This window comes from Typopeltis vanoorti, chromosome 8 (assembly GCF_054136105.1).
Source record: "Typopeltis vanoorti isolate ZY-2024b chromosome 8, IOZ_Tvanoo_1.0, whole genome shotgun sequence".
In the NCBI taxonomy this organism is placed as follows: domain Eukaryota; kingdom Metazoa; phylum Arthropoda; class Arachnida; order Uropygi; family Thelyphonidae; genus Typopeltis; species Typopeltis vanoorti.
In genome coordinates, this window is record NC_143556.1 from 62,699,302 (window position 1) to 62,721,899 (window position 22,598).

Genomic DNA, 22,598 nt, shown 5'->3' on the forward strand with positions numbered 1-22,598 from the left:
TCTTTTTAGGGATGATGAACTCGAGTTTTAGGAGGAGAAATATCTTGTGGCCTCAGGGGCGAATGCTGGTCTTGAAATACACGCGCTTGTCATTCAGGTAGTGAGAGGTGTGATTAGCGGAATAACGAATTATTGACCATTTAAAACTATATATTTAGACATTTATGTACATTCAATCATACAAATACAACATTTATTTTATAAATGATATTCTATCTTTTTCAATTTAGCTACTTGAATACAAATTCTGCCCTATGGTTCTTCTTTATGAACTGGTCAATAACATCGTCATAAAAAGTTGGTTGTGACTTAATTTTCCCAAGCAACACGCACACTTGTAAAGTCTGACTGAAGCTCACTGGCTAGAGCTACTTTGACTGTGTATGGCCCGTGTTTAAGCAACAGGGTGAGATGACGTAAAGGGAGCGGAAATGGCTATGCGCGCGCATGAAATCACAGTGCTGAAGCGAGGACCTGGATGCTCCCACAACCGAGCAAGCCAAGGGAGCTTGACTAGCGTCGGCCTTCGATACACAACGCAAAGCTCAATTATTGCGCGCAAGCTTAAAACATCTTCTGTCTACAAAAATAAAAGCCTAAATGGAATGCTTATAAATGCATGCATTTATTAACAAATAAATATTACTTCTTTCTCAATTAATGAGCTTGCGCAGCAAGCATGGAGAATTCGCCACTGTGTGGCCTCCCAAACAAGAAGTTTATGGTCCTTATAAGCTCCTAATCGGAATTAGCTTAGCTCTTTCCATCTCCTAAATGCATTATGGAGATGTTAAGTAAGGAGTTCTCCTTAGAGAAGAGCCTCTTATACTGAGACAGCTATAAATGCGGTGTATTTATACCTGAAGTAGTGGAATATAAACTTTTCAGGATGTTCTATGTAGGTACACATACCAGCCGCTCAATTAGAAAGCTTTATGCAGATGTACGACGTCACTTACGCAACGTATATATGCAAGATACTTGGTCACGTGCATCACCACGTGTTCTGGACAACTATTTCAGAATGCTTATGGTCAGTGATCGTCAATACTGTTAATCACAATGGGATAAACAAAAGATATTTCGGAGTTTAATAAAGAGCTTATTGTGGCTGTCTGTCTGGCTGGAGCCACAATTTTTAAAGCAGTAGAGCTGACTGGTCCCTCAAAATATCAGATATCTCGGGTGTTTAATCAGTGGAAAAATAACCCACTTTCCTTGTCTAAGAGACAGAACTGTAGTCGTAAGACAGACCGTCAGGAACGAGATCGCCGTCGTCTGAGAAGGCTTGTACGAACAAACATGTATACAGCCATTGACCGAAGCATTTAACGAAGGCTGTTATCCCAACCGAACTGTGCGCATGGAATTGATAAGGATCGGTATTGGCGGCCACATGCCTACACGGAAAAGAAAAGCTTCTAATTCATTGGCCGGATGTGTAGTTTAATAAACAGAATGTTGGGTTTATGCATCATTTACATATACGTTAGTTATACCCTATGAATGTAACTGATTTTTTTTTTTTTTCAGTATACTTTCCAAATTCTACAAGAGAGAACACACTCCTTACATTTATGCATCCGAATGTGAAGCATACAGTAATCTTCAGTAAATTAACAAAATTTATTTTAATGTTTCTGATCACCTTAATGATACAAAAATATTCATAGTAATAACTTATAATAGTGTGAAATTGAACTGATGTTCGAAGTGACAATTTTGCGTTCACATTCCCTCAACGTCTGTACTCTATAGTCTAGAACAAAAACACTTTTGCTTTTAGACGAGATAATAAATAAATAAATATAAATATAAATACTGAAGTGAATGTTCTACGTTTCGAAACCAGTCCAAAATCAAATTATAAAACAACCTTATAATCCTTATAAGGACTGGCTTAAAGGGGCGAAGCAAGAATGCTTTTCATCTTTCCCGTTATCTGTAGAGGACAGTGTAGGGATAAGGTGTTATTGAGCTATGAAAGCTCTGATCATGGCAGGAGGGCAACAGCAATAGCCGAGCCTCAGTTAGAACTTCATTGGCTACAGCATTGCCATCCACTACACTCCAAGGGTATTAATTACCGCATCTCACGGTCGATTAATTCATTTCTCCGTATTGAATCTGAATATCCAGTCCTTATAAGGATAAGGACTGGCTTAAAGGGGCGAAGCAAGAATGCTTTTCATCTTTCCCGTTATCTGTAGAGGACAGTGTAGGGATAAGGTGTTATTGCGCTATGAAAGCTCTGATCATGGCAGGAGGGTAACAGCAATAGTCGAGCCTCAGTTAAAACTTCATTGGCTACAGCAATGCCATCCATTACCCTCTAAGGGTATTAATCAACGCATCTCACGGTCGATTCACATTCTGACCAGATGATTTTCTGTTTTAAATATATATATATAATTCATATAAAATAATACAAGGTGTTTTAATAAGGATTAAAATGTTTAATAAATTTCAATTTAAATAAATTATAAAATGTTAATTTTTATAAATATTAAAGTTTAAAAAATGTTGTAGATAATTTATTAAGATTCTTAATAATTTCAAGTAGTTATACTATATGATGGTGATCTATTTCAGCAATTAAACAATATAGCAGAAGTTTATTGTATGTGAAGTACACAATTATCGTGCTGAAATTAATAATAATAATAATAATAATCCACGGTATTTTACAGATCTTTAAGGCCTGCGTCCTCCTAGATTGGCGTTCGTAACCTTAATTGAAGAATAAGGTTTGCCTGGATGCGGGATGAAAAACCTGGATTTTTGAAGAAGAAAAAAAAAACACCTCTACTCTCTCCGTATGAGATCGGCTAGCTCACCACCTTCACAATTGAAAAAGTCTGATAAAGGTTTTCCGCGATTAGAATTCAGATCTTTCAGGTAAAGGGCTTCTTAGAAACACTGAGCTATGGAGTCCATTATGTCGAAACTGTTAATTATTTTATGTTATATGAATAATTGCGATATACAGGATTTACGTATACATCTCTATAAATACTAATCGAAGTATCTTTTTGAGATTTTCAGAAGTATAGTAATAGTCTACCAAAATACCTGAAACCTCAACCTCAGTTGAAAACTCGTGTAATTAAAAACAGTCAACTAACATAAATATTAGCACGGCATTACAGATCGAACGTACGAGTGTATTTTTACGTTGAACTAGCACTTCTCTTTTGAATAAAGATGTGATGTAATCCTAACTTAAAAGATATCTTACTAAAGGCTATCCGGTACATTGCCGCGGACGCAAAATACATTTTATCAGGTTTGCTGATGTAGTTTTTTTCTCCACCTTTCATTTGAAGTTGGAACCATCGGTGAGGACAATTCTGATATTATCAACTTACTACTTAATAGAGAATTGTAATAACGCCACATTTATAATAACTGATTTGTGTTTTAATTATTTTTTTTTTTTACGCGATACTCTTTCTGTAACACGAAAACGAAATTTGATAGGGAAGAAAACCATATCGTATCTATTGATGATAATATTGATGATAGATGGTACTATCATCAATATTATCATGAAAACTGCACTCCAATTATCCGGGATTTGATTTTCTCGTTATGTTTTCTGAATTATGAAGTGCAGTTATTTAAAATTTTTATATTAGCGCGTTTGTAGTGGAATATGGTCTACTGTTTTTCTACATTTCAGGTTTTTGATGGAACTTTTAATACTTCAAATAGTGTTATGTCCTTCCGATTGCATTCCTCTTGAAAATTTTCCAGTGTGATTCTATCACTTCTTGTTTTATTTAGCAATCTTCCAAGTAATTTATCCACACCTTTGGAATATCTTTATCATCAGTTTTTCATGTCGTTTTGTCATATGTGACTCCTTCTACAGTACACTTTCCTCCATTTCTAAGCTTTTTCAATAACCTTCAGAACATTTTTGCATCTTCCTGATATTTTTTTCGATGTTCTTAGTAAACTATACCCATGACATTTGTTTAGCTAATTTTACACCCTGCTTCGCTTTCTTTCATTTGTCTCTGTAATCTCTCCAAACATAACTTTCTAGGAACTTTCAATACGTTTCTTTTTTTCCACCATAGAGTTCTGACTTCCTTGTAGGCAAATTCACTGCATGCCTCTGTGTTAGAATCCATCTATGTTGTCTTCAAGGTCCGCCAGGAGTCTCCAAGAGCTCGTCTTTGATTCTTTTAAAAACTTTCTTATTTCTATTCAATACGATATTCGATTTCATTCTGCTCAAAACCAAATGGGTGATCACGTCCAATTTCAAATCCACGTTATTTTGAAGAACTCACCTGTTTTTGTCAAACCAGTAACAACTATTTTGTCAATGGGGTACTTCTCGAATTCATCTGCCACTTTCCACTCTTTTCTATTGATACTTCTTATGTTGACGATCCCTCTTGAATTCAGCTAATATTTCACTATTCACTCTATTTCTCTGGCAACAACAGCGCACCTTGTTTAACTACGAGACACCCCAGCCGACATGACATTCCATGTTGTTGTATCATCATTATTTTTTGGTTCAAGCCAATAAGAATACAGCGTGATAAGCTAAATCTTACTATTACAAATGAACTTTTTAAGATATTTCTAGAAATAAAACTTTAGGAACAACGCCAGCTGCTTGTTGGTCAGAGGTGATGCAGTGAGGGTAGATACCGCTAACCATAAACATCAACAATCTACTTAAACATATCAATAAATTTAAACTGAGATGTTACTAATAAAATTGAGAATGAAAAAAAAAAGCTGCATTCGGAACACATTTACAACTCGAACTTGCATAGTTAAGGAAAACATTTCTGTTTTTAAGTGAACATTCTGATAAACACCCATCAAATAAGAATATATATATATATATATATATATATTCTTATTTGATGGGTGTTTATATACGTTACTATATTCGTCTTCGTCTATTCCCTCAATAAACTTGAAGGATTTTCATCTGTTACCAAACTGCCTACCCCATTTATAAATACATCAGTGCATCCATCCACTAAACCTTATTTCGCATATCCTCAATAACAGCATTTTTATGAACAGAATGAAACATTGCAGTAGGAAAATGGAAAATTCGTAATCTCTACCAGCATGTTTCGAGGCAGTTTTTGAATGGCATTTTTAGCTCTATCACAGCCGATGGAATTTGAAGGTAATCTTTGGGTTTCATAGAAAATATCACTACCCCCCTACATACATACAGAAAAGGAACCATTTAGACAAGTTTTAAGAATGAAACAAAAGTTTAAAGTTTCATAAACCTACTAATAATATTCTGCCAGTGATTTAATATTTCTTGCCTTAATCAATGGAGGTTTTTTGGTAAAAAAAGATATACTTTCTGTGTGAGAATGCGAGTTGAATCATTACCAGGTTGTAAAGAGTTGAGTTCGCATCCTATCTAGTACATTTATTACATACATAGATAGATAGATGTACTGTGTACTAGTACATAAACGCAAGGTGCATTTATAAGTGTTTTGCAGTTGAAGGTGAGTTAGACGAGTATCTAAGATACTAGGATGTTTTGTCCCTCAATACAGACAAATCGACCAGTGAACACACGCTTAAACAACAACAGCAGGATAAAGAGTTGGATTAACCTCCCTATCTTGATATTAATTACGTTTTTATGGAGTCCGGTTACTTGACTGTGAGAAGCAATTAAGGAGAAAGTGAATTTAAAATCTTTGTAGCGCAAATTGGAATTTGAACACAAAATATTGGGAGGGATAGTGCGAATCTTATCACTATTTTTTATTATAGAGAGAGCTAAGCAAACTCCACAGAACACTTTTTGTTGTTGTTGTTATCTGATAATCCAAATATGAAAATAAACTGGATGAGACTATTGGACAATTTTGTGTTCCTAAAGTATAGTATTTCTTGTAGAGAGAGATCTGTGGAGTTTCCATAATTAAACATTCACAATATTTGTAAAATGAATATTTTTTTTTACTGTGGTACATGTTTGAATGTATTGAAGTATAGTATTATTTGGAATCATTTTATACACGTTTTCCAATGAATTACTGACATCCACAATACAAGATTCCACGAATTTTTAATAAATCAAAGCAATACATGCTTAAATTATTATTGATTTTAGGTACCTTTAACATCGAATAGTATCAAAATGCAGTAAATGTTTTGATATAAATGTACACATATTGGCCACTGAATTAGAAATTTTTATGCAGATATAAGTAAACGTCACTTACACAGCATATATGCAATATACTTGGTCAAGTTCATTATCATGTGTTCTAGACTATTTTAAGAATGTTATTGGCCAGTAATTACCAACAGCGTTGATTACAATGGGAAAAAACAAAGGATCTTTCTGAGTTAGATGAAGAACTTATTGTGGGTGCCCGTCTGGCTGGAGCCACGATTTTGAAAACAACAGAGCTGACCAGTTTCTCAAAAGGTTAGGTATCTTGGGTGTTTAATCGGTGGAAAAATAACCCACATTGCTTGTCTAAGAGGCGTAACTGTCGTCCTAAGATAGCCAGCATAAATAAAAAGAATAAATTAAAAAAAATACTTAGCTTACCTACCTACCTATGGTACTAACCTTTTGTAGACGGGACAAAAATAAAGAAGAGGGAGGGATACTTTCAATATTAATCAATGCTAGTTGAAATCTCACGTACTTTAATATACAGTGTATATATATATTATATATATATATATATATATAAGATTTTTTACCTTGGAAATAATGTATATTAGGGTTACCAAGTAATTCTATAAACTTGGTTATTTACTCCTAATCCCAAGTAAGCAAACAGTTAAGTTTGCGCCTGAAACGTAGTTCAAGTCTAAAGGTGGTGCAACACCAAGGCAACTCATCGTAAAGGTGGGTAAAGCTCTAATCACTATTCTTAGTATTTTCCATAACGTAAAGTACATCTCACTAAGATATATTCTTATTCTTAGTATTTTCCATAATGTGAAGCACATCTCACTAAGATATATATATATATATATATATACACGTTTTTTTTTACCTTGGGAATAATGTATATTATATTATATATTATATTAGGGTTACCAAGTAATTTTATAAACTTGGTTATTTTACTCCTAATCCCAAGTAAGCAAACAGTTAAGTTTGCGCCTGAAACGTAGTCCGAAAACCAAACTGTTCTTTAGGGAGGATGTTTAGGTCATTTACTGAGGTTTGGAGTCGTGAGAGGATTACTTTTTCCGCAACCTTACCCAGATTGGAGATGAGACTGATTGGACGATAATTTTGGGGTAAGTGTGGGTCGTTGCCTAGCTTATGTATAGGAATTACATCAGCCAGTTTCTAGGTGGAAAGAAAATAGCATTTATTAAGATTGCATTTATTATACTGGTCAGGTGCGCTACAACTTTTCGAGGCAGCAGCTTGATCACCCTGTTTGAGATGCCGTCTGGTTCAAGAGCTTTATTGCTCTTAAGTTTTTTAATAATATCATACAATTCAACAGGTGATGCGGGTGCAATATGGTCAGCGCTGGTATCTGGGAGATTTAATGCATGCCTGACTTGTCTGTGGATTTTGTACAAGTGATTGAAATTTAAGTTGTTATAAGAAGGTTTGCACTGCTCCTCAAGATTCTTTAGTATGACTTCCGCCTTATCTGCATCTGTGTGGACTAGGCCCTGGTTTGAGATTATGGGGGGATCTGTTTTTATTTTTTATGTTTCTCAGTAACCCCCAGATAGAGTGATCAATAGGTGAGATAGAGGCTAACCTTTTATCCCAAACTTGGTTTCTGTGAGTTTTAAGTGCATCTCTTACTGCTCCATTCAATCTATTAAGCACTGTCTTGTCCTGAGGAGCGCGAGTGTTACGAAATCTCTTCCTAGCTCTGTTCTTCTCTCTGATCAGGTCCATAATATCCTCAGGTAAACGACCAGGTTTGAGAACAGGCTTGTGGAAGGTTGCAATCGTTATTGTGGACTTAATCTGTTGGGTGAGGCTAGTCACTGCAGATTCCACATCTTCTGGTGTGCATATGTGAGGGACGGGTCCAATTTGATCCCTAAGTGCTTCAGACAGTCTCTCCCACGATATGCCTAAATGAGAGGGGGGAGGAGACAGGCATTCTTGTTCTCCCAATTGCAGTAGAATTGGGTTGTGATCCGACGACAGCCCGTTTAGTGATTTAAGGCTGTACTGTACTTTAATGTCTTGCAGGATAGCTATATCCAGGGTGTCAGCAGTGCCAGACGTACTGAGATGAGTTGGTTCGGTAGGTCCAGACACAACAGCATAGTTTGATCCTGTGTAGCTAGAAAGGATGCGACCATTTTTATTGATAGTTTTACTGTTCCAAGCAGGATGTTTTGCATTGAAGGCTCCAGCGATGACGACCGGTCCTTTTACTCCAAGGATGGCATCCAGATCGGAGGTTAATAATGTCTTTAATGGAGGGTTGTAAGCAGAAAAAATTTTTAGGTTTCCAATTGAGTTTGTGAGGACATTAATTCCTGTGATTTCGAGGTTAGTGATTGTAGGGTTGGTTATTGAATGATGACTGATATAGTTTTTGATAAGGGCGGCTGTACCTCCAACTCTATACCCAAGTCTGTCGTTTCTGTAAATCTGATACCCTCTGATGTTTAGGGTGTCAGCAGGTCTCAGGTGAGTTTCATTGATTAGTGATATATCTGGGTTGTATCTATTATTGAATTCCTGGATTTCTAACAGTTTATTTTTGATACCGTTGGCATTCCAAGCAATAATCCTAAGAGAATTTGAGGCAATTTTTTCCCTATGCATCAAAGAGTGCAGATAATATTGATTGGGTTTGCTGTAAGAATCTTTTTGTAGCACTTAGTGATGGATTTGAGTTGCTGAAATCCTGCAGCATATTTGCAAGAGAAGAGGTGATAATAGCTGATAGATTCGAATGTGGATTATTCAGGTTCTGGGTTTGTACTATCTGTTTGGAGCGGACCACATCAGCATATGCTCTCGCTTGATGTTGAAGATTCATTTTCTTAAGGGGCTCAGTTAATGATGGGCGAGCACCTGTTGTCGTGATCTCACTCTTGGAGGACTGAGGAGCCTGAGCTTCAGAAACTCTCGCACTAGATGACGAGGTAGACCGATGATCTGGATTGCTCCATCTGTTTTTGGGGTGATGTATACACCCTCTATAATTAGCAGGGTGAGGACTCTCACAATTAGCGCACTTAGGCGGGGTGGATTTTGGCTTGGCGCAGGTGTTTGTGGGATGATTCTCCACATTTTAAGCATCTGAACTGAGCTTTGCATAGCTTCTGGGCATGGCCAAATTTTTGGCATCTGTGGCACTGCCCAGAAGATGCTTTCTTTCTCAATGGTTCTGGGGTTATTTTGAGTCCACAGATTGATTTTAGATTATAGATGTCTTTGTAAATGTTATGAATTTCTACTAAGGCTAAAGGCATAGATGTCTTATTTGATCTAAACATTCTAGTGACCTTTATGGGAGGTAGATCCTGTAAGTTAAGGTCAGTAACTATTTCATCCGTGTCAGTATCCTCGGAGACTCCTCGTAGGACCACTTTCAGATGTTTTTCGGAGGTAAGTGAAAATGTGTGATATTGAGTTCCTCTTGCGTCCAGTTCCTTTGTAAGATTTCTATAATCAGCCACCGTGGTGGGCTGAATTTTTATGCCTTCGTCGGCATTTTTAGCATATCTATAACTTATTTGTAAGTTAGCCATGATGGTTCTAAGTATTATCCATCTCTGCTTTTCCCTTAGGATAATCGGTGGCACCTTTTCATTGGGGGAGGCAGAGGGATCTGTAATGGGAACGTCCTCGTCCATACCAACATCATTTGTTGGCTCAGCAGCGAGAGTTTTTCTCTTCTTACGAGCGTGGATTTCTCATTGATCAGAAGGATTAGAGGTAGAGACAACTAGATTGAGTTTTTCTTCCATTTGAGGAGCGTCTTCATTTTCCTCAACGTCGACTTCAGGTGAAGAATATAAGTTTAAGTAGCCGGGCCAATCCCGTTCAAACTTTTTGAGAAGCTTTTTAATAAAAGTGAGTGCTAGCCTTTTATCGAGTGACTCGATCATGCTAGTAGGCCATGTCAGCTTGAACTTTTTTTTGGAAGAGCCGGATTTGCTCTTTATCGAGCAAATCAGTGAATACGTCTAGGTCAGGTACGCTCATATCGTTTTAACTGCGTATGAGCGTTAATAAAAATCCCGCATGTCTAAAGACCTGCCAGCAGAAATTTTTTTATAGAATATCCCGCAGCCGCAAAGGACTACCAGCAATACCAAGCGTAGGCTAAAGAAAGCAATAGCAATTAAATTGCATCTAATCAAAGTCTTACCTTGATATTTCATAAAATGAAGAACGCTTCGAACATTACTAAAACAACTTATCCACGGTATCACTACTCGTCCATTCTAGTAAAAAGCAATAAATTCAATCATACCAAGGTTTCAAGATCACATCCTGCTCGTGATCCAATACCAAGGTACAGGGCCTTATCAACTTTACCTATGCAAATTGCTAAAAGGTGTTTTTATTTTGAATAATCTCTGGAGGAAATATAGATGAAAATAAGATTTTTTTACCTTGAGAATAATGTATATTAGGGTTACCAAGTAATTTTATAAACTTAGTTATTTTACTCCTAATTCCAAGTAAGCAAACAGTTAAGTTTGCGTCTGAAAAAAAAAGTCTAAAGGTGTTGCCCCACCTTTAGACTTGAACTAAGTTTCAGGCGCAAACTTAACTGTTTGCTTACTTGGGATTAGGAGTAAAATAACCAAGTTTTAATATATATATTAAAAAATGCAAATGATAAACATATTTGTTTGCTATAGAAATTTTGAAAACGATATTCTTTAATGCATGAAGCCTTTGCAAACAGCTCTATTTGTAAAGTCAAGGGGTTTGATTTTAATTCGCTAATAAACAGGACACAAAGATGTGGGGGAAAGAGAAGAAAGTCAAGGGCATTAGGTATGAGATCACAACACGTACTTGGCTCAGAAACACGTTGTAGCGTCACTTCTATCAATAGGCATAGAATATCCAAGTACGCATGCTCAGACAACACGCAGTAACAGAAACGAGAATCAATTAAATCTATTATCGCAATGTTATTTTATATTTTGGAACAACTGAATAAGCAAAATGAAATAACAGCGCAATGGGAAAGCATATGCAGAAATAATATTTGTGATGACTGTATAATACGTGTAAAGTATTTATACAATTCAAGAAATGAAGAAATGAATATTAAAGTGTTTATAAATTATATAAAATTCTGAGTGTTGTGGAAGTCAGGTTTTTGTATAATAAGTTGAAAATTCGCATATGTGGCGCTTTTACGAAAGGAGAGGACATATTTAAAATTGGGCCTCAATTTGACATCAATATCCCTAATAGAAAATAACAAATCAACACAGAAAAGTACTTACTGTGTCATCATCGGTATCCCATGGCTCTGACCGTTGAGTTGTAAAACGTTGTTGCCTGTTAACTCGAAGATCACTCAGAGATGCAGACCTTTTATGGGTCAGCCAGCGAATTATAAAGGGCAACATAATGGACGATTGGTAATGACCAAGTAAGGAATTCAATCCTGATTGAATTATCTCAACAAATTCTCTACACAGCAAATTCACTATTTTAAAAATTCCTCGCTATATTTTGAACCATTTTCTGGTAAACCACAAGAGAGTTTCCTTGGTCTGCTCATTAATGTTGCGATTGAAAAGCAGGACTAATCAAATCCGTTAGGGATTTTCTTCTTTCTTTTAGTGGCATTTTAACCTTATATTTGCAATGAACTGTTTTCCTTGGGGGGGGGGGGGCGCTAAGATTTCAAACAGAAGATAAACACATCGATATTTTAGCCTATAAATAAAAATTAATATTCCTTACGTTATAAACACAAGGGAGGGAAGACTTTTGTCTGTTATCCTGTATAGACACCTGAAGTTCTGAAAGGGTGGCTTTCTCATTGTGAATCAAAAGCAAACTGACTACTTTGCTAACAGAGCATTGGTGGATCTAAACTTAGCTCTTTGCGATATAAATAAGACCGCACTGTCTAAATTTAAGTTGGGGTCTAATGTCACTCTTCCAAACACAAGTTTAGGGTTCTGAGAATGGGAAGAAAAGTTCTAACACACACACACACACACACACACACACACACACACACACACACACACACACACACACACACACACACACACACACACACACACAGAGAGAGAGAGAGAGAGAGAGAGAGAGAAGGGGAATTGTGATATAGTACGCCCACAGATACAAGACCCTTCGACACTTCTGCGCATGTCAAAAAGAAGGAGAATCCATTCCAATAACAGGGTAATCAATTCGTCTTCTGGGATGAGTTGTTTATTATTACACGTCGGAAAATTAACTTCTCTTTTATGATCACTGTAGTTTATAAAGTGGTAACTATTTTGCTTGCATAACAGTTGGAAAATTTTACGTATAAAGCACGTGATTTTGCATGTTGGTGACAATTCGTACATCGTCTTATTTCTTTCTTCCCTTCAACATGAAATGACTCTTCTTGGCAGTCTGCCAACGAGAGCTCCCGCTACTGTGCTTGGACTATACCTCCGTACTAAATACTGTTTAGTATCGGTGGAGGTACGTGTGTGTGTGGGGGGGGGGGGGGGAAGAGTCCGTAGATTTATTACTTAGCAAACCACACTATTGTGTTACTGGAACTGCAAGCATTTTGCTGTCATTAATCAAATTTAATAATAATTGCAAAATAGCGCTGATCAACCTTTTATATAAGTATCTACAGCGCTTTTTTTCATCGACATTTTTTGACTAAACTGTTACCAAGACGACGATACTTTATACTTTTATTCAACACCTTCAGTGACGTCACAGCGCCTGTAAGTTTGATAAATGGGACGACATCACATGTACAAATATATATTGCTCTGAATTTTCAACCGACGTCATGGGTTAATAGGCAGAAAGAGGCAAATTTCCCGTTGTCGTGCTTGTAGGATACAATACCACCTGCTGTATCCTAGTGCGACATGGCGCTGCATGTTGCTATAAATAGTCTTTATCACGTGACTAAATTACTGTTGATAAAGTTGTGTTAGTAGATATTTAATATCGCTTGCAAGATGGCCAAATCTAAAGCTGTAGAATCCATACAAAATGAGTGAGTTAATTCTTATATTGCTAGCGTATTTGTATTTGTTTTCAGTACACCTACAAGTAGTTCACGTCTACATTATTTCACTGCCATACTTGTTTGTACTTTACTAGGATGGTTCTACAAGGACTGTGTTTTTATGAAGGTTTAGAACTTCAGTTATAACTAATCATATATTGGTGTTGCATAAGTTTGTTCTTTATTATCATCCTATTAGCCAATAGAAATTCTCATTAAGTTTTTACAGCTGAGCAAGCAATTATAAATAAAATTATAGCAATCTGGAACAGCATGACCCATTTGGTATACAAATAAAGATAGATACGCTATTATTTGCAGATGATCAGATTATATCAGCCACATCAGATGATCTACAGAGATCAATAAAATCATAAAATGAAATTTCAGAACAATATAATATAAGAATGTCAAAAGTAAAGACAAAAATAATGGCTTTCAAAGGCGAAAACCCATTAAGAAGGAAAATTGTGATAGATAATAAAACATTAGGACAAGTAAATACTTTCAGATACCTGGGAAACGACTTATCGTATGAAGACGAAAGAGATCTAAACATTAAAATATCAAATTTGGTTAAATAAACCGCAATCCTTGGTACAAAACTACACCAGAATCAGACAATATAACATCTTGTCTAAACCAACTTTATTATACGGAAGTGAAACATGGACCATAAAAAGAAGAATGATAAACGGATTCAAACAGCAGAAATGAAATTTCTCAGAAAAACAGTTGGATACACTAAGTGGGATCATAAAACAAATGAAAATTTTTTACAATCCCTGAATATAAAACCAATTAATTACTGTATAAGTAAATATAAACAAAAATGGTTAGAACATCTAAATCGAATGGTCAATAGTAGACTGCCAAAAATACTACACGGATATAAAATAAATGGAAAAAGCGATGCTATGAGAGATCATATGTGGCCACTTGGTCTAAAATCCATGATAGGAAGAAGAAGAAGAGCATAGCAAGAGACAGATATACTGTCTGTTCCCCATAGTGGTTATAGAAGTCACCACAACTCGTTTGGTGAGCACAAAATATCTCATAATTTCTGATTAATACTTCTGCCTCCGCTAACAGAACTAGATACGTTCGTTGAAAGTAGAATTTCAACTGAGAACATATTGAAGTAAATAATACATCACGGTGCTCAGAGAGGGATTAATGGTTGAACAATTTGGTAACCCAACTAAGGAAGATAAGAAGCAGAGCTGATGTCATCATCGTATTCCTCAAATCACTGACATATTCATCGTCTTCAAAATTACTTTGGCAAGGAAGGAAGAAAGCATGCTACCCTCTGTTTACTACTAATTAACTTCTTAAAATCCTGTTATAAATGTTCGTCGAATTTTTAGATAGAATTCGACTCTTTTTCAAACCAGAAAGCGTCGGCAATACCGAGGCGCCACCACACTGACATTATACGAGCTTAACTATTAATATTCGCGTATGCATTTTACATAGATTCTCGCGTCGTAGTCATAGAAACAATACAAAACAAGATTTAAAAATATTCTCAGATGAATCATTACCAGTCACATCCCGAGACATTTGTTGTTAAGGTATCTATTTTTGGTTTTAATGAATGTATCGCTGTTCTATCTAATGGTATTACATATCACTTAACACGTAGTAACTAAAGATAGAGCAATAAGATCCAATAAATGAGTATAAAGAGTCTCCTAATTAATCCTTCTACCGCCTGTTGTGTTTGTATGCGCAAAGCATATTTTGCAATGTAAACGAAAAAAAAGAAAACAGTAAATTTGACTAAACGGTTTATACAACGAACACGAAAAGGTCGTAGAAAACATCTAATCAACGTGCGTTAAGACGCTTAGGCGAGCGAGTAGTTGGAAGAAGGTGACAACTCCAGAGATGATTAAACGCCTACACAAGAATTAAGTTATTTACCTGACTGGTGTTAAGGGTCGCTTGCTTATAGCGGTTTTCTTATTATGTCTGTTTGCCTTTGTGTGTGTGTGTGTGTGTGTGTGTGTGTGTGTGTGTGTGTGTGTGTGTGTGTGTGTGTGTGTGTGTGTGTGTGTGTGTGTGCACACACACACACACGCGCGATCTCGCTTTTATTGGTAGTTCCTATAAATAGCCCATCACCTACATAGTCACTGTTAAAGTTTCCAGATTTAGTGTTTTAGTTGCAATTCAGTCTTTGCCTACACATCAAGTGAGAGTCCTTTCGTAGGTGTGTGTGTGTGTGTGTGTGTGTGTGTGAGAGAGAGAGAGAGAGAGAGAGAGAGAGAGAGAAGAATAGAAGTAAGTAAGTAAGTAAGTACTAAAATAAAATAAAAAGTCAAGACTTTTCATCTCGAAAAATCTGGTTTTTCATCTAATAACCAGACCAACCAGCCAGGAAAACACATGCACTTTACACACAAAACGATATTTCAAAGATATCGATAAGAATAATAATTAACTTATTAAAATTCATATTAAGATAAAAAAAAAACTTCTAGCTTCTATGAAATACATTAATTCTTTAATAATGCATTAAAAAGTTTTATTTATCACAAAAATAATTTAGTTTTAACAGTGAATAATGAAATATACATTGTAACCTTTCTTTATCTCCATATCTTATAATAATAATAATATTACAGTGAAATGTGTGGTGAGATAAGAATAGCGCCAATGTAACCCATGCATGTCGTACGAGGCGACTAAAATGGATGCAGAGTCTCGCTCTCTTTCCGAAATTTTGCTCTCGGTGAAGGGGGGGGGTTGCCCCGAGAGAGCATTTTGAGTCTCCGGGAAGGGTGTTTTCGGGTGGGGCCTTGTAGGTGAATGCCCTTCCCTGGAATATGGGCGGCTCTGCTCGATGGTAGGGTGAGCCTGTCACTGAGTGGGCCGACGCTGAGTTAGATGATCTTTCGGCCACTATAGAGTGATCTCGGGATCGTTCTAATTTTTAAACAGGGCTTTACTTAAAAATCACCAATATAGCCCATGCATCCCGTACGAAGCGACTAAAATGGCTACCCAGGGAGGGTAATGGATGGCAATGCTATAGCCAATGAAGTTTTAACTGAGGCTCGGCTATTGTCAGTGGCATAGCTAGGGGGGGGGGGTACTTTGAACACTTACCCTATACGTCGTTTTGACTTTTTGTAGTATTTTTGATGTGTATTGAGAGGGAGCGGCAACGCCACTGGCTATTGCTTTTATCCTCCTATCCATACATTTTCTTCACAGATAACGGGAAATATGAAAGCATTCTTGCTTCACCCATCTAGCCAAAAATTAAACAATACATTTAATTTCATAACTTATGCTTTAGAATTTATGGACTTTTGTACTTATTTAAGACATGAGTTAAGATTTGAAGAGATATAAATTTTATTCCATTGTACTTTATAGCGTACTCTAGAGAAAATTTGTTGAATTCATTGAAATATTACTAATTAAATCCCACCCTTTTGATAAAAAAAAAATGTAGAAACTTATAGATGTTTACAAAGTACCTCATATTTTCAAAATGCAAGCAAAAATTCACAAAGATTTTATTTTTATTATCGGAGATTATTACTTGAATATGTTAAACTAGAACAAGAATAAAAATAAAGAACTATTTCCCATCGAACTTTATAAATCTTTCAATATTAGAAACACTGTGTTATGCAGTATTAAGCAAGTAGGGAAGGTCGAATCGATCTGTCTGAAATCCTCGATTCTTTTCTATTTTAGGAAAAAAAGATCCGGAGGGTAAACAAACATCGACAGGACTAATCCTCATGAATATGTAACAGGTTTAGCTAGTCTGACCCTGGGTAACAAAATTGCCACGATGATTTTAAACCAACACACTACGTTTTTTACATAATCGATATTTCCATGTATGTGTCGCACTTCGTACATTCTTCCGCAGCTAACGGAAGATAAAAATATTTTATCACCTTCGCTTCCGTCTTCATATCTTAGGCCTATTTTATAGCTATGACTGAAGCAAGGTGTGTGTGTGTGTGTGTGTGTGTGTGTGTGTGTGTGTGTGTGTGTGTGTGTGTGTGTGTGTGTGTGTGTGTGTACAACTGATGACGTTGTTTGCACAAATACCGTGGGTTTGAGGATGTGTGAAAAATCAGAATCTCTCATAACAATGATAGATCCCCTAAGCGCGTACACACACACACACACACACACACACACACACACACACACACACACACACACACACACACACACACACACACACACACAGAGAGAGAGAGAGAGAGAGAGAGAGAGACGTCATCCATTTTCATTTACTGTTTCTATTTTTAGCTTGCCTTTGTCTCACCGCTACTTTGGTAGAGGATGCAGCGATACTGGAATGACCTTCGACGGCACCGCGTTTGAAACACGCACATTAGTGGCCTCTCCTCAAAAATAACTAAACGAAAAAGGTGAAGGATACAACTGGTTCTTGGGGAGTTTAAAATGGTGCATGTCGTCTAGCAAAATATAACTTGGAAGCTGGCCTACAACGTTCACTGACTAATTGTTCATTCATGCGTGCAAAAAAGCCCAATTCGCGGAAGTCGATGTAAGAATCATCTTGCTTCTACTTCTGGTGATGTAGATGCACTATTAGAAGGCAAATAAGTCGATGTTTTTGGATTTACAGTGTTCTGTAGCTAAAGAAATGATGATGATGCTAATTTTCTCCTAAGAAGCATCAGAATTTGTAATGAAATGAAATTTTATGAAAATAAGTCGCTTATTTTAAATATAAATTATAATTTTCTTTCCTTTATAAAATATAAATTCACTTATGCAGTATTAAAATGCAATATTTCTATTACGCTATTTGTATTTTATTTTACTAAAACGAACATTGTAAAGATATAAAATGAGTGGGAAGTTTATCGATTGAATCTGAGCATTTTGTGAAAATTGAAGCCAATTTGTTATCAGTTAAAAGGTGAGTTAAGTTCCGTTGTTTAGAATTGCTGTAGAGGAAGAAGATGCAGAAAGATAAAGCCATGAAATATGGTATGTCTTAGGCTTTTTTTTTAAAGATCAAAATCCTAAGTTGTGGAGAGAATCTCTTTTATCTCCACCCAGCATAAACTAATCTGGGTTTTTGTCTAAAAGCAGGCCTTACTTGATTCGAATCCTATGAAATTCGATTCGAACCCGAATCATTCGGAAACAAGTGACGAAATATGTGATATTCCCACAGAAAATTATGGCGATGTGGAAAACGCATTATCAAAATTGGTATATCAATATTATGGGATTGATTCAGGCTTTTTTTTTGTGTGTGTGTGTGTGTGTGTGTGTGTGTGTGTGTGTGTGTGTGTGTGTGTGTGTGTGTGTGTGTGTGTGTGTGTGTGTGTGTGTGTGTGTGTGTGTGTGTGTGTTGACATTCTTAAAGAAATTCTTAATACCAGCAGCCTGTTGCTCGGTATGAGACACTGTTCTGCTTTTTGGAGACCCGAAGTGGATTGAAAAAGTTCTGTTTGGTCTCTAAAGGTAGGGTTTCCACACTATATAAAAACGAATAAATATACAAAAAAAAACACCATAAAAATTAATAATAACAGAGAAAAAATCCTTAGTCTATCCCAGTGAGGTGGACTGAGGATTGGACCAATTTTAGTGTATAATGGTAGTTAGACTTCCTCATGTTTTTCCCCCCAAATTTTTAGCCAGTTGAAACGTATGAATCAGTGATAAGAAAAGGCATCGAGGAGGAGAGATAGCCAAGTCCTCTGGAAGATGAAACTAATTAATGAAGTTTTCACTGTTTGGGTAGCGCAATATCTTTCAAATAAGAATGAAAACTGAAGTGTAGTACTATCATTGGCAGAAATAAGAATAGAAGATTGGTCAAAGATTTAGTAGCTTAGCAGTTTCGTTGTATGTATAGCGAGTTTTATTGGTATTGTTATTGGTGATCCTTGGATTACAGTTTAAAAAACGATTATAGCCTGATGAGGCATGATACTGATCTGGTCTGATCAGGTTTTCGTTATCAACATTTGATATACGTCATTTTAAATTTAAAAAAATTCAGTTAAAAAAATAAATTTCAGTCTTATTTTCAAGTGAAGTATTTTAAAAGTTTTTTCTCTTAATATTAGTGATTTAGAAATAGGGCTATTTATCATTCAAAATGACATTCGATATTTTTGTGAACCAACATTTCTATAGACGAGCTTGCTTAGCTCAATCAGTATAGACGCAGGTGGAAGGTTTTTTCCTTCCGGAAGCTCAGAATTTTTATCCCACAAACAGGCAAACCGGCCCCGTGGACACACATCTACAGACATGAAGTGCTTACCCCCTTAGAGGGATGTAGCAGACGAATGCAAGGCAGGTTGCATTAAATTGATTGCCTGAAACCGCTAATTTTATAAACAGATTTCACTCATAAACGCTTTGGCGATACGCATGCTTTTACTCAAAGATGCAAGCATTCACCAACGTTTAGCAGCTCGCGAAGATGTGATTTCGCTTACTGCATTGCTCATACATGTCGCAAAAATGACTCCCTTCACAGCGCAGAGAAAACGCAGAGTTCTTTGAGACGCAGCTGAAGTTAACTTGCGTGCAAAAGAACTCATAGAATCCTCATATAGAATACTCCTATTAGTATTCTATCATGCCATGCCATGATATAGTATCGTGGCATGGCACGAGTGATGTTGAAGACTAATTCTGTGTTAAGAATGAACGGTAGAGTGGATACAGATCGACTCGCAGCAAGGAAGCTTTTCGACATAGCTCCTATAAATCCAGTTGTCAATCCATTCGCAAAGTGCGTACTCCATGGTCTTCAGTACACGATTTTTTGCACAAAATACCCGCAATAAAAAGAGCACAAAAATCAGTGGTGCAGATGCTACAAGCAAATGACAAATCAAACCAGTAGTAGTAATGTTAGTGTAAATGACTACATAACGAATTTCTCTACCAAACCAGTTTCTCTGATTTCTGGTAACATATTCGGACACTGTTATCGATTTATTAGAAACAGAAATACTGTAGATATCAAAATGCATATTCTTTTGCATAAAATACTTCAGTCTTTAAACAAAGCTCTGAAAAAAAAAAGGAGGGGGATTGTACCACATATTAAATTACTTAGGCTCCAATGATTTTAGTAGTGGCACACCTTTGGGGTAAAAGTGATTTGATATTCTTAATCTCTTGGTTGTACAAATGGAAGAAGTGAATTTGAGCTATTTGGAAATATCCACAGGTTTACATCGCCAAATGAGGCATCTAAACCGCTCAGTTTAAAATAATTGCTCAAAAGCAATCAATAATAAATAAGAGTAAACTGATTTTCCACGTCAACTACGTCATTATTGTTATTATTAATAGAAAATCACTTCAACACTTTCAGCATTTATTTATTGCAAATTTCTTCCAAACTGTTTCAGATCATATACGGCTACAAAAATGCTCCGGGAAACATTGAGTGGCATAAATCTTGGTGAGTACTTGCCAACTAAAAGCAATGGCAAGCAGTTTTTGCTGGCCTACATTTATTGGCTATCAATGTGTGTGTGTGTGTGTGTGTGTGTGTGTGTGTGTGTGTGTGTGTGTGTGTGCTCTCGTTTAGTTAAAGTATGGACTCAAATGCCTTACTGTCAACCGAAGCTATTTTTCCGTTTTAACTATTAAAAAGTATCAAACGTAAATAAAGCACTTGACCGCATTCCCTCTTTTCAAAGTCGTTATTTTCTTGGCTCATCCCCAACGAGAATGACTACAGAATTTCAACATAATGGATGTTCTGAAAATCTAAAATGTTACTTTAAGAAAAAAAAAAAAAACTCGTCACAAGACGACTTTGCTTGTAAATGGCCAAATTTATTTTTTAAATTCAAAAGTACCACGTGATAAACGTGACCCCATTTTAAAAAGATTGAATGGAGGTTTTAAAAAATTAATAGTTGAGTGTATTATTCAATTTGAGGTTAATCACACACACACACACACACACACACACACACACACACACACACACACACACACACACACACACACACACACACACACACGCACACATCTCTCTCTCTCTCTCTCTCTCTCTCTCTCTATATATATATATATATATATATATATATATATATATATATATATATAGAGAGAGAGAGAGAGAGAGAGAGAGAGAGAGAGAGAGAGAGATTATTGCATTAACTCTATAGGAAACTTTATAGGGAATTACCATCTATATTCTCACTCACCCACTCCTCATATTTTTTTTCTGATGATGACTACTTGTTCGAAACAGCCAACACATTGTAAATATTCTCTTCCATTCCCCACACTTCATCGTTCATAGGACTGAAAAATATCAAATTTTCCAATTTCCAGTAAATTTCCGCCAACCTACAGTTTGGTTGGCCGAAAACACGCTGGGTGGTCATAAATGGTTTGGCGCCTAAGTGTATAGAATCCATGAGATAAATCTAACAGTTCATTTGTGACTTATTCGTGTGAATTTATATAGCAATCGACCAAGGGAAAAAGTACACTCTTGTTGTCGTTGGTCTAATTTTTATTCAGGATTATATTTACAATTTTCGATTAGTCAGTTTTATGTTTAAATAGGAATTATTTGATTTTTGTCAACAAATGCTTTATTGCCTCTAGAAAAATGCAAAACTATTACCGTGGGTAGCAATTACTGATAGAATAGAACCGTCGATCAAAGATAAAGTAATGAGACAGGCGGTGAGCTTGAGTCTTCCAGTCTCAACTGGAAGAGCTTTCTTACTAATAAATGGCAAAATAATGCTATTGGAAGCAAAGAATTTTCTCAGTGAGCAGTGAGGGAAGGGATTCTGAGCAAGTGCAAGAAATATATATGCAAGTTATTTCAATTCTATTTTATGGACAGACTTGATCGTATCGAAGTCGACTTGTTGGTTTACACTTTGATTAAGAAACTGCGAATAGTATTTCACATTTGTGCTACACCTGAGAAAGATAATCTCCACCAGATAAATGGATTACAAGTCGTATCGTCGCCATATAACAGACAAGAAGAAATTAGTTTCACAAAACTCGTGCTATCAAACTGTGGACCTCGCTGTGGTTTCTGTCATATCCACTTATTTTACTGTGTTTGCATTGAAATAGATCCCACAAGATCAGTGTACTCCGACATTACAGTATATATTAAAAAGTATGGTTCACTTTTATTGTTTTTTTTTTTTCAGTCACTAACTATTTCTACTCTTTTCAAATATATTCCATATGCGGAAAAATATAAGTGCCTTTCGGCACCGACAGGACACAGGTAAGACTCTCTTCTATTTAGACATTTCTAATATAAACTATACGCTTTTGACAGCTTGTCACATGATCGAATACTTTTGATATTAATAATAAATGTTATTTAAGTAATATAGAAATGTAAATTCT

General features: G+C 36.1%; 1 protein-coding gene across 2 annotated transcripts in view; it reads right to left on the reverse strand.

Moving 5' to 3' along the window:
• Window positions 1-12,184, reverse strand: part of LOC150104042 (uncharacterized) — a 179,917-nt gene extending 167,733 nt beyond the window's left edge. The window contains exon 1 of one of the 2 annotated variants that reach the window (XM_090396709.1): window positions 11,446-12,184. In XM_090396709.1, coding sequence (XP_090252835.1) covers window positions 11,446-11,571 — 126 coding nt within the window. In that variant the 5' untranslated portion in view covers window positions 11,572-12,184. The remainder of the gene's footprint in view (window positions 1-11,445) is intronic. The other variant, XM_090396710.1, reaches the window with a different exon arrangement.
• Between the last annotated feature and the right edge of the window lie 10,414 nt (window positions 12,185-22,598).